The following is a 14,288-nucleotide window of genomic DNA, read 5'->3' as shown; positions in this document are numbered from 1 at the left end:
AATTACCGATTATTCTTGTAAGTCATACATTATTTTGTACGATGGTAGATGGTAAAATAGTACAGGTGATAACGAATACATCATCTGCTAGTGTATGTGTTGTGTGCAAAGCTACACCGTCAGAAATGAATAAGTTAGACCTTCTGTTAAAAAAGACAGTCGATTTATCCGCGCATCAATTTGGATTGCAGAGCTTGCATTGCTGGATTAGGTTCATGGAATGTGTACTACATATATCCTACAGATTATCTTTTAAGAAATAGATAGCAAGAGAAAAGAAAGACAAAGAATCACTTGAAAGGAATAAGAAACGAATACAAGATGATATCCGTAGAGAGTTGGGTCTGCTAGTCGATTCTGTGAAGCAAGGTAGTGGGTCAACCAATGACGGAAATACAGCTCGAAAATTTTTCCGCAATTATGAGATAACAGCAAGAATAATTGGTTTTGATGAGAAAATTTTGAGAAGATTGTACGTCATTTTTCAAACGTTGTCATCTGGAAAAGAAATTGGTATTATATGCCAGCTTCTATGCATAAAGTTCTCATCCATGGAGCTGATATTTTGGACTCACTTGTGATTCCAAGTGGACATTTATGAGAAGATGCCCAAGAAGCGAGGAATAAGGATCTAAAAAGAGGAAGAGAGAAGAGAACCCGAAAAACCTCTCGATCGGATACGAATGAGAATCTTATGCATTTCCTTCTAGTTTCATCAGACCCTTACATTTCGAGCCTGAAAAAAAAAATAACAAAGAAGGATCTGGACTTGCTTCCAGAAGCTACTGAGCTGATACAATCATGATAAATTATATGAGAATAAAATGATAAGAATAACTGAAAATCACCCATCCCATCCATCTATCCATCCATCCATCCATTCATCTATCAAAATTATGATAATAATTTTTAACGTAACAATTTACGTTAGTAACAAATAAAAAATAAAAACAAATAAATTTTAAAAATTAAAATATAAAAAATAAAAAAAATAAAAACAAATAAAAAATTTTAAAAATCAAAATATATAAAATATAAAATATAAGATATAAAATATAAAAAATATAAAATATAAAAAATATAAAAAATTAATCAACGACCCAAAAAAACTCCATTAATAATAATTTTCAACGCAACTATCGTATTATTTTTCGTAAAAACCATCCGCCATATTGTATCCGCCACCTTAAATTTTGAATCTTATAAATCTTATGGCAAATTCATGATCATCGACCCAGAAAAACTATTAATCTCAATTTTCCACCAAAAAATCGATTTTTTTTAAATCAGCAATCGCCATATTGAATCCGCCAATTTGAATTTTAAATTTCGTAAAATTTGAGGCATTTTGGTGTTCAATCAATCACATAACCTTAATATATTGATTTGCATAGAAATATGATGTCATTACTTAAAAGGGTCGAAGACTTAACTGAAGGATTTCGATTTTTTGCACGTAATTGTAAATAAACAAAATACAACATTTTTTTCAAAAATCCAGCTAGAGCATTTTGTGGGAAATTTAATTAGCTGCATTTAAAAAAAAAATTGTCATGATTGGTCCATTTTTGCACCCTCCAGGTTGAAATGGACAAAAAAAGTCACTATTGCCCCACTGTGGCGGTCGAGAAATTGTTCAAGTTTGGAATACGTCGGCGGCTTGTTGGAATCACTTATTAGTCTCCCTGTTAGATTCGTGAAAGCTTTCGTCAGACAATAAGATCGCTCGATCAAAAAAGCTCGTGATAGTATTAACTTTAGATTTAAACGGATGGCTAGAGAAAAAGTTGATATACCGGCCAGAAAACGTGGGTTTTCTATACCAATTCGTGATCAACCGATTTCCATCCCTGATAACTATATACAATGTCGAGAAACGGACGGCCGTCGTAGGACATTCTCTGTGTAAATAAATACTCTCTTCTTTTATTTTCTGGGGTTAGAACATCACTCCATTATTTATTAATTTTCTAGCCTTTTATTTGTAATGTTTCTGTCAAAATCTCATAAGCACTAGACTGAGAATGTGCCGACGATGGTACTCGTTTTCTCATCAATTATTTAAATTTTTGCTCCTTAAAAAAATTATTCGCATTGACTAAAAGGAATTTCTTTTATACTTTATGAAAATTTTAATTTTTAACTCTTAAATTATAAATTTTAACTATTGGACTATGTTATTTGATTTCACGCTGTATTTTATGTATTTTTGCTTTGTTAGATCACTTAATAAGGACCCGAATCCTGGTCCTTATTCATGTTGAAACGTTGTGAAGTTTTTATGTACAGGGTGTTGCAGAGACATACAGGTCAGTATGACGGGTTGCCCATTCGAGCAGGCGCGCATGGTCGTTCACAATTGCGTTGACTTCGGTGCATCACCTATAATCATTCGCATATCTTTTTTACGATAAAATAAACTTTGTAACGCCCGAAGTTGCAATACAATTGTGACGGATAACGTTAAAACAGCAATAAAGTTAAACAGAAGTCAAGATGACAATACAGGTTATGAAATACATTTTATTTCATAACCTGTGAGAGAAAAAGAAAGAGAGAGGGAGGGAAAGAAAAAGAGAGAGAAGGGGGAAGGAGAGAGAGAAGGAGAGAGAGAGAGAGAGAGAGAGAGAGAGAGAGAGAGAGAGAGAGAGAGAGAGAAGGAGAGAGAGAGAGAAGGAGAGAGGGAGAAAGAGAGAGAGGAAAGGGGAGTGGGAGAGGGAGAAGGAGAGGGAGAGAGAAAGAGGGAGAGGGAGAGGGAGAAGGAAAGGGAGAGGGAGAGGGAGAGGGAAAAGGAGAGGGAGAAGGAGAGGGAGAGAGAGAAAGGGAGAAAGAGAAAGGGAGAGGAAGAAGGAGAGAGAGAGAAAGATTCTTGGCTATATATTACATAAAATATCGTTAAATTAATTCCTTTACATGAGGTATAATATATTCTCTTAACCTACGTTTGAAAGGTTCAATTCTTTCGCATTGCTTAATTTTTATCGGCAGAGCGTTATACATGTTTGTTACGTCCTGCAGACTCCACGATATCCCTTTTTTGCGGGAATCCTTATGCGCTTAAAATAGCCCTAAGATTAGAATAAACAAGCCGTGTACGGACGGTTATCGATCGGGGTGAGGTTAGATCTCCTCGCATTCCTTTTTTTATGATCAAACTACCTATTTGCTTGGGCAACTAAAAGCAACCTCTCAGATGATAAATTACTAACAGACGGGGGATATGGTGACCAGGTTCTCGTCAACCTCGTCTGGGCCATAACTATAAATCCGGCGACACAACGCGCAAAAAGGAGCCTTAACTTCAGACGAGGGATGATGGGGATCTGTATTATATCGCGCGACTCACTCAAAACTGGCCGTGCGATGTTCCGACAAGCAGAAACGAAACCTAATACGTGGTTTTAGAGATCTTAAGAGCACGTGGCGGAAGTTTCTGTTTGCAATAAAACTGCACTTAAAATTGAGAAGTATGGATCGTCTGTCAACATAGAAACAGGGTCGCGAGATAAGTAAAGAACTTTAATAAAAGAGAAATCGGCGATAGCCGAAAAACAAATGCGTCACTGGAAAGAACCGATGGGTTACACCCCCAATAAGACAGTGGGGCCTTAAGAGGGGGCTCACCAATGGAAAACCGGAAAAATCGATAACCGTCTCTAGCTTTCTAGGATAGGCGTAAACTCAAATCTACCTCAAGAAACATCTCGCCCAATAAGAATTCCCTTAAATAATAATTAGAAACATCCCGCCAACCAGAAATTTTTTAAACGAAAACCAGACACATCCCACACAAAATCCACCCCTTCCATCTTTCGAACCTCGCGTCCTCCAATACCGAACTCCTCGCAGTCGGAAAACGGCTCACTCTTCACGGCACGAGTGAAAGAGCGATTCGAGATGTTTCACGCGGCGATCTCACGGATGCGGCTCGCGATGAAACTTGATTACGGACTTCACGCACTGGCGGTTGAGACCACTCCCGATAGGCACAAGGTCGCGAACGCCCGGCTCGATGTGTCTCTTTTCGCGGCAGAGAACAGAAGAGAGCGCGGATCGATATCGATTATCCTTCGTCCCGATAGGAGACCCTCGGCGGGGGTATGGGCCTCACGAAGGGCGAATCACATGGATCCTCGATGTAACGCGTTGCGCGGTATACATATTTAAGAATACGCGTGCGCGTTCTGCAATCGCGCTGTCGAAACGGTCAGCGCGATATTCGGGTGATCTCGGATAAAGTCGAGTCAAGCCCGAGGGTTGTTTGTGCTTGCGCCAGGGGCCATTACTTTCGCGACAGTGCGGCGCCCTGCCACCTGATTTTACCTTAATCCTAAACAGAGTGAAATAAATTATTATTTTCCGCCGAAAAAAATCGTTGTTAAATCATTTTTAAAGTATGGGAAATTAAAAGGTAGAAGGCGTTTCGTAATCTGTAAAAGTACATTGACTATAATACCTATAAAATTGATGTTAAAAATTTTTTTAGAAATGCCAATGGTTTTTTCTGTAATAATGAAGCATATAGAAAAATGTAATAAAAGTGTGCTCATTAATTCGGTAATGAAAGGTGATTTTTGGAACACAAACGTAGCTAATCAAGCTAAAAAAATTATTTTTCCTATAATTTTGTATTTTGATGATATCGAAATAAATAATCCTTTAGGGACGCATAGAACCATCAACAAAATTGGAGCAGTGTACTGCTCTATTCCAATTTTGCCCACGAAATATGTTAGTAAATTGGAAAATATTTTTTTATGGCAATTACATAACTCTCAGGATCACAACACTGTAGGAAATAAACAAATTTTTAATTTCATCATAGAGGAAATCATTGATCTTCAAAATAATGGAATTATTATTAACATTGATGGAGAGGAAAAGAACATTTTTTTGTTTTAACTTACATAGTAGGTGACAACTTAGGACTAAATACAATTCTAACACTTCACTATATATATATATATATATATATATATATATATATATCACAGTAGAGGGCTTATAAATAAAAACAGATTGAAATATTACGAACAAGTGTTTTATTTATCAATCGTTTTTTTTAATACATATAATTATTAGAAGGTACATATAATGTTTTGAATCGGACATAGTATGCACATTTTGTACTCGATAATCTACAAGATTTTCATGGCTTACAAATCCCCACTCTTCTGTCTCTGTGATTTCGAAAGCGCTTAAATGGAAACAGTGTTCTAGAATTTGAATTTTGCAGTACAAAAAAAAAATTTTTTCAAAGCCGATTATTATAAATTTTATTTTACCGAGAGAAACGCCAAAATCGTTTTTACTATAATTAATAACGTTATTTATTTCATAACGCGTCCCATTCATCCTTACCCAAGAGTAGCAGTTATAATCAAAAAAATTATGTGAAGGTAAATATTCTTTAAAACTTTCAAATTGACTTGTTAATCTAACTTTTACAAAAGGAATGCCATGAGAAAGATCATCATCAGAAAATCCAATATTACGCACTAGTCTATGAGAAAACTGTAACTGATGCTTTACTGCTAAGCTGTACGAAGGGTTTTTACGACTAGTGATAATTTTACTAGTTTCTTTTATTTGCTTGTGCTTGGCTTCGAAGCGCATACTGGACATATTTTTGAGTGGACCGAATGCACGCATAATTCGAGGATAGTGCAGCAGAATATGATGTTTAAATTTGAAGTTACATTTAAATAATTGTTTATGGGATGTTAAGTATTGAAAAACTAATTTTTCAAAGTTTTTAATAATTTCTTCGTTAATATCTTCTGCTATTGCTATACACACAATTTTACGCATTATTAAATATAATTGCCAATATTTATTATTACTTTCAATTAAATCACCAACGAACAGACAGAGATTTTTTACTAGATAATGCATCTCAGATGATGATAATATAATTAGTTCTTTATTAATTGATTCTGATTGTAAAGGTGGTGGAACATTAGAGTCGGAAACGTGATTAAAACACTTAATTCTTTCGTTTAAAACATCTAAAGTAAAAAAGATCTCTGTATTAATAAAATTATTCAAAATTTTAGCCAAATTGTATCTACATATCCCTTCAAATAAATCGTGCATTGGGTCCACTGAAAAATTTTGAGTTACGTGATAATGTGATATTACATGAAATACGCAATTTTCTCTAACTCCAAAAGTTATTTCACTACAATGTGTAGAGTAGTTTGCTCTTGTTCTTAACATTTCTGGTTTTTCTTTTTTTTGTTTTTGTAATTCATCTTTAGGAACTGTACAAACTCGACAACAATGTGAGGAATTAAAACTTTTTGAGAAACCAAGAATTGTATTTAGTCCTAAGTTGTCACCTACTATGTAAGTTAAAACAAAAAAATGTTCTTTTCCTCTCCATCAATGTTAATAATAATTCCATTATTTTGAAGATCAATGATTTCCTCTATGATGAAATTAAAAATTTGTTTATTTCCTACAGTGTTGTGATCCTGAGAGTTATGTAATTGCCATAAAAAAATATTTTCCAATTTACTAACATATTTCGTGGGCAAAATTGGAATAGAGCAGTACACTGCTCCAATTTTGTTGATGGTTCTATGCGTCCCTAAAGGATTATTTATTTCGATATCATCAAAATACAAAATTATAGGAAAAATAATTTTTTTAGCTTGATTAGCTACGTTTGTGTTCCAAAAATCACCTTTCATTACCGAATTAATGAGCACACTTTTATTACATTTTTCTATATGCTTCATTATTACAGAAAAAACCATTGGCATTTCTAAAAAAATTTTTAACATCAATTTTATAGGTATTATAGTCAATGTACTTTTACAGATTACGAAACGCCTTCTACCTTTTAATTTCCCATACTTTAAAAATGATTTAACAACGATTTTTTTCGGCGGAAAATAATAATTTATTTCACTCTGTTTAGGATTAAGGTAAAATCAGGTGGCAGGGCGCCGCACTGTCGCGAAAGTAATGGCCCCTGGCGCAAGCACAAACAACCCTCGGGCTTGACTCGACTTTATCCGAGATCACCCGAATATCGCGCTGACCGTTTCGACAGCGCGATTGCAGAACGCGCACGCGTATTCTTAAATATGTATACCGCGCAACGCGTTACATCGAGGATCCATGTGATTCGCCCTTCGTGAGGCCCATACCCCCGCCGAGGGTCTCCTATCGGGACGAAGGATAATCGATATCGATCCGCGCTCTCTTCTGTTCTCTGCCGCGAAAAGAGACACATCGAGCCGGGCGTTCGCGACCTTGTGCCTATCGGGAGTGGTCTCAACCGCCAGTGCGTGAAGTCCGTAATCAAGTTTCATCGCGAGCCGCATCCGTGAGATCGCCGCGTGAAACATCTCGAATCGCTCTTTCACTCGTGCCGTGAAGAGTGAGCCGTTTTCCGACTGCGAGGAGTTCGGTATTGGGGGACGCGAGAAGCCCTGTGCGAGGGGTAGTTTCGAGCGTACAAGTGTCGTCGCGAGCGGCATTAGTCGTTGCGCAATATCTCTCGTCATACGAGATTAACGAGATTTGTCGCCCGCAATCGAGTGGACCACGCGCACAAACGGATCACGTGATCACCGCGTGCGGTACCGTGATCCTCATCTAAAAGAACGTACAGACGGCGAACGAGAGCGTCACATGCAGTCAGCCCGGGTATAGTGATTGCAACAAGTGTTGTGATAACCGAGCGTAAGTGCAAGCAAGCACTTCTCAATAACTCAGTGAAGGGAGTTCGATCCCGATATCGATCCCTCTCTCGCGGCCATTTTGTCGTGCCGCGCCGTTCGTGAACACGGACCATCAGCGTGAATGTAAAGCGTATAGTGATTGTGTAAAACGCGAACTCACTATCGCGTACCCGAGATAAACAGACAGCCTGAGCATCTCGCACCTCGTGACCGCGGTCGCTCGTCTGCTTCGCGCCAAGATATCCGTTGACCGCGAGCAAGATCTCCGGACGCGAGGGCGGTCATCTACCGCTCTACAAGATTTCCGTTTCGCGAGCCACGCAGACAGAAGGAGCGACTCAAGATTTCCGTCCCGCCATCCCACGAATGCTCCGGGTGCTCGGGTGCGTGAATGCGAGAAGTACTCTATGTGCAATAAAGTGTGTTGGTCAGAATAACCCGGCGAGCGTTTTTTGAACCCTCTTTTCGCCACCTCCTTGGTTCTTGCCCCGCGCCCTGGACAGGGTGGTCCCGGCATACTTCGTGTCCTGAGGGTACCTCGGTTGCGCACGAAACACACTCAAAAATTTTAACGTCAAATGTTCTGTTCTAAATGTGTTAAAACCATTTTTCATCACGTCTAGCATATTATGTAATTCAATATTATTTTGAAATTTACATTTTAAAAAATCTAAACAATTATTAATGTACGTTGTACATATATCAACGATAATTTTATGAATTACTTTTCTATTTAAACTTCCATAGGCATACAGCTGCGTAACCAAGCAAAGAGAAAAATTGAAAACTTTACTTTTAAAAGTATCAATAGTGAGTTCTTCGTTATTGCATAAAGCTTCCGGTACATCTTTGTCTTTCAATGATTCAGTCGGAATATTTAAATGTTGTAGTACTGCATTTGTTTCTTTAGTTAAATCTACAATATCATTATTCAAGTTACTTGGTACTTCAGCTATTTCACAAGGTAATGATTGTTCGGATAATTTTTGCACACAATGTTTATTTTTTATATGTCTTACTAATGAATGAACACAAGTGTATTTGTAAAAGCAATCTGCAAAATTGCATTGCACCTCATAATTCATTAGTGCATTATGTTTTAATTTTACGTGGCTCATCAAAGACTCTAATGATAAGAATGAATGGGCGCAGAAAAAGCAAGAGAACATTTTTTTTATATTAACGCAAATTTAAAATGTAACGTACCAACTTATTTTTCAATACCAGTAGTTACACAAATTATCGATGTATAATAAAATTAAATGGCTGATGTAGAAAAAATTATATAGTATCTTTTTTTAATTAACGCAAACTTAAAATCTAGCGCATTACATTATTTTTATATAATAATCGGTAATGACTCATAAATGTGTCAAATTTGATGAACACAAAATAATTATGAAGGAAATAAAATATTATTTGGCAAATGAGAATCTAAATACTAATCAATCTAATCATGAGACTAAATATTCGAACAAAAAACAAGAAAATATTTTTTTTTTTTTTATTAACGCCAACATAAAATCTAGTGTATCAAAGTGTTTTTAAATAATAATCGTTAAATGATTCATGAATGTGCTAATTGTGATCAACACAAAATAATTATAAAAGAAATAAAATAAAATTTGGCAAATGAGAATCCAAAAACGCAGTTCTAATAAGTAATCAATCTAATCATGAGACTAAATATTTGAACAAAAAACAAGAAAATATTTTCTGTTTTTTATTAACACCAACATAACATCTAGTGTATCACAGTGTTTTTAAATAATAATCGTTAAATGACTCATGAATATGCCATATGTGATCAACACAAAATAATTATGAAAAAAATAAAATCTTTTCGTTGGTTAATTAAAAGTTAAAAACAGTTGTAATTACTAATCAATCTAATCGTAGGAATGAATGCTCACCAAAAAACAAGAAAGTATTTTTTTATATTAACGCTAATTATAAATGTAAGATATTATCTTTTTTCAAAATTTGTTAAATAACTTATACATGTGTCGAATGTATAAACGAACAAGAAATAATGATAAAAATAAAAAATGTGTCCTAGTTTACGAAAAAACTAAAAACACTAGTTACAATACGCAGGAAAAACAAGAAAAGATTTTCTTTATATTCGCTCTTGAGATTGAAATGTATGTTACTTTTACTTGTTCGGATCCGACGTTTTCTCCTCTGCAGTATTCCTCTCAGTTAGCTGCTTTAGCACATGTTCAATGGATGTAATATGCGGATCGTAGGGTAAATTGATATTGTAGATTCCTTTTTGAATTAATATCCATAAATGCTCACTGGCCACAAGATACTCGAGGTTGAATACATGAAAAGTCTTAAAACAGATATCTAAGCCTTGTAGAACTCCTTGAACTTTGTACAACTCGTTGTCAATACAGACATAAATGTCTTGTACATCTTCAATAGATCCTACAATGATCAAAAAAGGCTGGACTGAAAGTTTAAGTTCTGCAGCCCTCGCTTTTGTTTCTTGCCTGAGTCTCATCATGTCTCCAGGAATCTGTAAAAAATTTATAAATACGTGGAAATTTGTATATACATAAAAAAGATAATTTTAAAAAATATGCATTGAAATGAATGTTTAATAATTCACTTAGTTGCATACATAGTTTAAATAAATTTATACTTAGAAATATGTCTAAATCTCAATCCTCAATATTATTGAACTAAAAAGTTCCAATTAAATTTAAAAAATTTGTTATAAATATATATAGATGCATACTAACATTTGCAAATTTTAAGAAACTATCTTTTGCGAGTCCGACAGATAGCTTGAAGCACTTGTTTTGTATCCTATTTATTCGTCTTGGTGGAAACAAGTGAGGAAGTAAACTAAGACTCATGGCTATCATGGAATCTATAATATAAATCAATAACTTAAAAACTAATTAAAAATTAGGTAGTTCGATATATTTTTATAAATAAATTTCATGTATTTACCATCTGAAACATCTTTAGACTTCATTGTTTCTATAAGAACCTTTGCTGTTTCATTTTTGGAGCTAATACAAGTATGCTGCTGCAAAGTATTTACAAATTTTAACCAAATATCTTTATCCAAATTCACTTTAGATAAGTTTAAGCATTGAAAATCAGCATCAATTAATTCATATCCACTAGGATGCTTATACAGCTTCCATGTTTCAAATATATCCACCAAATTTTTGTCTGTTGATTGTTTTAATGCTTTGGTTCGATGAGCAGAAGTTTTTTTCCAATGCTCTAAAACTAGATCCCAAGGAGCTTGATTCTTTTCTAACCAGTCCAAGGAATGTTTCATATCATCTTGTATGGTCTTTGTACGATGTAATATGTATAAAAATTTTATTATTTAAAAAAAATGATAATGGAAGTTTTCAATATACAAGGCCAAAACAAGCTGACTGTTTAACAAAATAATTTTTACAGCTTATAATTTTGAGTGAATATAAACTGAAATTTTTTTCTTATTTTAAAAAAGTACTCATTAAGTTTTTTATTTAATATTCTCTCTCTCTCTCTCTCTCTCTCTCTCTCTCTTTCTCTCTTTAGTTAAAACTTTTTGAAAAAAAAATTATTAATTAGAATAAAATTAAGAATAATATAAAGCAGAATGGTATAAATCAATTTCTACGAGGATATAATGCACCTTTTTGTTTCTTAAAAATATTTGTTGAAAATAAAAAACAGTTTTATTTTGACTCAAAGGCCTCTTTAACCCAGGCTATTCCTATATTTGTTTATACAAAAAATTACCTTACCGGGCTCAGTGCTTTGATCATTTGCAGCTTTCGCCTCATTGGTTACTTTCACAAGCAATTTTTTATATTGGCATTGACGGTTCCGCCACATACTCATCAATTTTCCACGAGCAGGTATGGATTTCTTACTGGAAGAATCTTTTTTTGCAATTGGTGGTATGTAGTACGTATTTGCTGCTTCTGATGGGAAGGTATTAATAATCATTGTAACGATCGTGTCTGCTAGCGCATTATTTAAGCTACAACCAAAAGTAAAAATAAAAATACATGTGTGACCTATCAAAAAATTTGCATTGAGGTGAAGCTCTATTAAACAATTTAAAATTGTTTAATTGTGGTACAATTTGACTAATAATTTTCAAGTTATAATATAAGTTCTTTTTTTGTTGTAAAAAAGAGCTGAATATGACCCATGCTTTAAACCTATTGAGTGTCAGTATCAAGAATTTTATTATTTTTTCATATCATAAATAAAAAAAGTTTGCTAGATTTATAATTCTCAAGTAATTATTTTGTTCTCAAGAAATAAAAAAATTTGAGTTAAAAAACTGTAAAATTGCCCAAAAACTTTTGTTTGAATGGCTGTAACTTCATCAATTTTGAGAAATTCTATGGTCTTAAAATGTGCCTTCAATTATAAATATTTAAAAAATGCGATAAAAGAAATTAATTTTTGGCCAAAAATCAGTAGAGCTTTACCTTAATTTAGTACATATTTTTTAAAACATTTTACCTTATTGATCGATTTTCTAAATCTGTTATGATTATGTGACACAGCTTATTCCTATGTTTATCATGCACAAAGTTGTTCTGTTCAAACGAAGCTAACATTTCTTTTCCTATCATAGATTCCATGAGCAGGTCCTTCAGAGGTTTCAGTGATTGTTTAGCATAAATATTATTATATGAAACGTTTACAAAACTTGACGAATTTTCTTCATCTTTTAGTTTTTTAACTGATTTCATTGAACTATCGGCCATAGAATCATCACCTCTTTTCTATACATACAAATTTTTCAAAAAAAATTTAGTATTTTAATGCCAATGCTTTTTACACAGGTTAAAGGGAAAATAGTATGTATAATAGTTATTTTAGTTCAAATGTATTTCAAATAAAAAAATTTCGTTTACTGCATAGCTTTTAAAAGAACATAACTTTTAGCTATTTCTTATGTATTTAGTATAACTTTTCAATACTTTTCAATAATTGATAATTGTATTATCACATAAAAAAGATTATTAAAAAATTATGTGCAAAAATTACAAATTATTTACTTTACGTAATCTAGGTTAAAAAATCATTCTTTAAAACTGTTTACCTTTTTATTATTTGCATGATAATCATTACTTTCATCACATTCATCTTTGCCAAAATGTTTACGCCAATAGTTAAGGAATTTGGCTCTGTCACCAATAATAGGTATAAGATCACTTATCAATGCTTCAAATATTATTTCTAATACATCCATGCTGATTTTATTTTCTGAAATGCAGTTATAAATATTATTTTTTGGATAGTATGCAGAAAAAATTACTTTATTTAAATAAATCTTGAATTTTTTTGAACGTTTTTAAACTTTTGTTATAATAGTTTTAGTGGCAATTGTCTACCTGGATAAAAATTATTTCAATAAGAAGTATATAGACATGTATTCTAATGAAAATATAATTAAGAAATAACGAAATAAGTACTTCAAATATTCAAGGTGATTTATATAAAATTTCATTGCAATGCAGAGATTTTAGTTCTGTAAATAAATATAAATTATTAATTTATTTATTTTCAGAATAACTAAACAATCACACTGATACATCTTTTTCAATAAATTACAATTAACTTTCAAGTTAGCAGCCGATTCATCTTAACAATTATTTAATCCAATAAAAACTAAATGAAAAAACATTGTACATCGATAAAAATTCTAAAATAATACTCGTACAGGCATTTTTATTTTGAGCATGTAGGAATTCTTTTACTTACATTCTATTTTGACTAATCGGCCGCTAGCTTCAGTCATCAAAACAATTTTTTGCCGAGCTCTGATCTAAACAAAACAACACTTACTTTCAAAAGTTTCCACCAAGTGAGCAAGTTGTAGGTCGTGTAATAAAGTCTTCGTAGTCTCATCAGCCATGATGAAAAAATTGCTTCCTCCAACACACAATACACAACAATCGAACTGCAGGCGTTATGCGAGAAAATGCGGGCTCGCGTCCGGATCTGGCTCGCGGTCTTTCTGACGCGGCGTATTTACGAGGCGCAACCGTGTGAGATCCAATACAGTGTAATTACCGCTACGAGCCTTGGCGATAGAGAGCCGTAGGCGGTGGTGTCTCCGGCACGCTCGTGTCGGCCTCCAGGGTCTTCGTGCCGGTCTTCTTCGTCGTCTTCACGGACTTCTTCGACTTGCTCTGCGAGCCGTCCGCGGCGGTGACCTCCGTCGCGGCTGAGGGCGCCGCCTCGTCGGGCTTCGCCTTCGGTTTCTTCGTCACCTTCTTCACCACCTTCTTCGCCTTCTTATCCGCGCTCTCCCCGCCGTCGGTGCCGTCCGTCGAGTCGGACTTCTTCAGGCTCTTCTTCGCGTCCGCCTCCTGCGCGCTCTCCGCGGACGGACTGGTCGGCGGGGTGGCCTCAGTCGGTGTTGATGGCACGTTTGGCGGTTTTACTTCAATGGGTTCTTCCAGCGGCAAACTCGGCTCGCTGATCGGCGACGACTCCAGAACTTCGGTCCAGAATCTCGCTCCTGCCGCTTCCGCTACTTTATACTAATCAACGTATGCGACCACACTCGCGAGTCTTGCGAGCCGTCCTTCACTCACACGTATGTAC

General features: G+C 34.7%; 2 protein-coding genes and 1 pseudogene across 4 annotated transcripts; all 3 read right to left on the bottom strand.

The window, feature by feature from the left end:
* Positions 1–5,025: 5,025 nt before the first annotated feature.
* Positions 5,026–6,932, bottom strand: LOC143894756 (uncharacterized; annotated as a pseudogene).
* On the bottom strand, positions 6,915–9,172 carry LOC143894750 (uncharacterized). The gene has a single exon (XM_077401373.1). It carries the CDS (start codon positions 8,861–8,863, stop codon positions 8,123–8,125), a length of 741 nt encoding a protein of 246 aa, XP_077257499.1. The 5' UTR covers positions 8,864–9,172; the 3' UTR covers positions 6,915–8,122.
* A 45-nt stretch (positions 9,173–9,217) lies between these two features.
* On the bottom strand, positions 9,218–13,660 carry LOC143894749 (uncharacterized). Of its 3 annotated transcripts, none has more exons than XM_077401372.1 (7): positions 13,524–13,660; positions 12,778–12,941; positions 12,192–12,457; positions 11,454–11,697; positions 10,659–11,013; positions 10,445–10,575; positions 9,218–10,218 (listed from the first exon to the last, which is right to left on the bottom strand). In XM_077401372.1, exons 1-7 carry the CDS (start codon positions 13,591–13,593, stop codon positions 9,850–9,852), a joined length of 1,599 nt encoding a protein of 532 aa, XP_077257498.1. In that variant the 5' UTR covers positions 13,594–13,660; the 3' UTR covers positions 9,218–9,849. The 3 variants fall into 3 exon arrangements, with proteins under 3 accessions (XP_077257498.1, XP_077257496.1, XP_077257497.1); XM_077401370.1 differs by having other exon boundaries at positions 10,659–10,973; positions 11,459–11,697; XM_077401371.1 differs by having other exon boundaries at positions 10,659–10,946; positions 11,459–11,697.
* Positions 13,661–14,288: the final 628 nt, after the last annotated feature.

This window comes from Temnothorax americanus, unplaced genomic scaffold (assembly GCF_048541705.1).
Source record: "Temnothorax americanus isolate GAGA-0224 unplaced genomic scaffold, ASM4854170v1 Scaffold140, whole genome shotgun sequence".
Lineage (NCBI taxonomy): Eukaryota > Metazoa > Arthropoda > Insecta > Hymenoptera > Formicidae > Temnothorax > Temnothorax americanus.
Note: the sequence above shows the minus strand (reverse complement) of the source record. Positions and strands in the feature narration are given on the sequence as shown.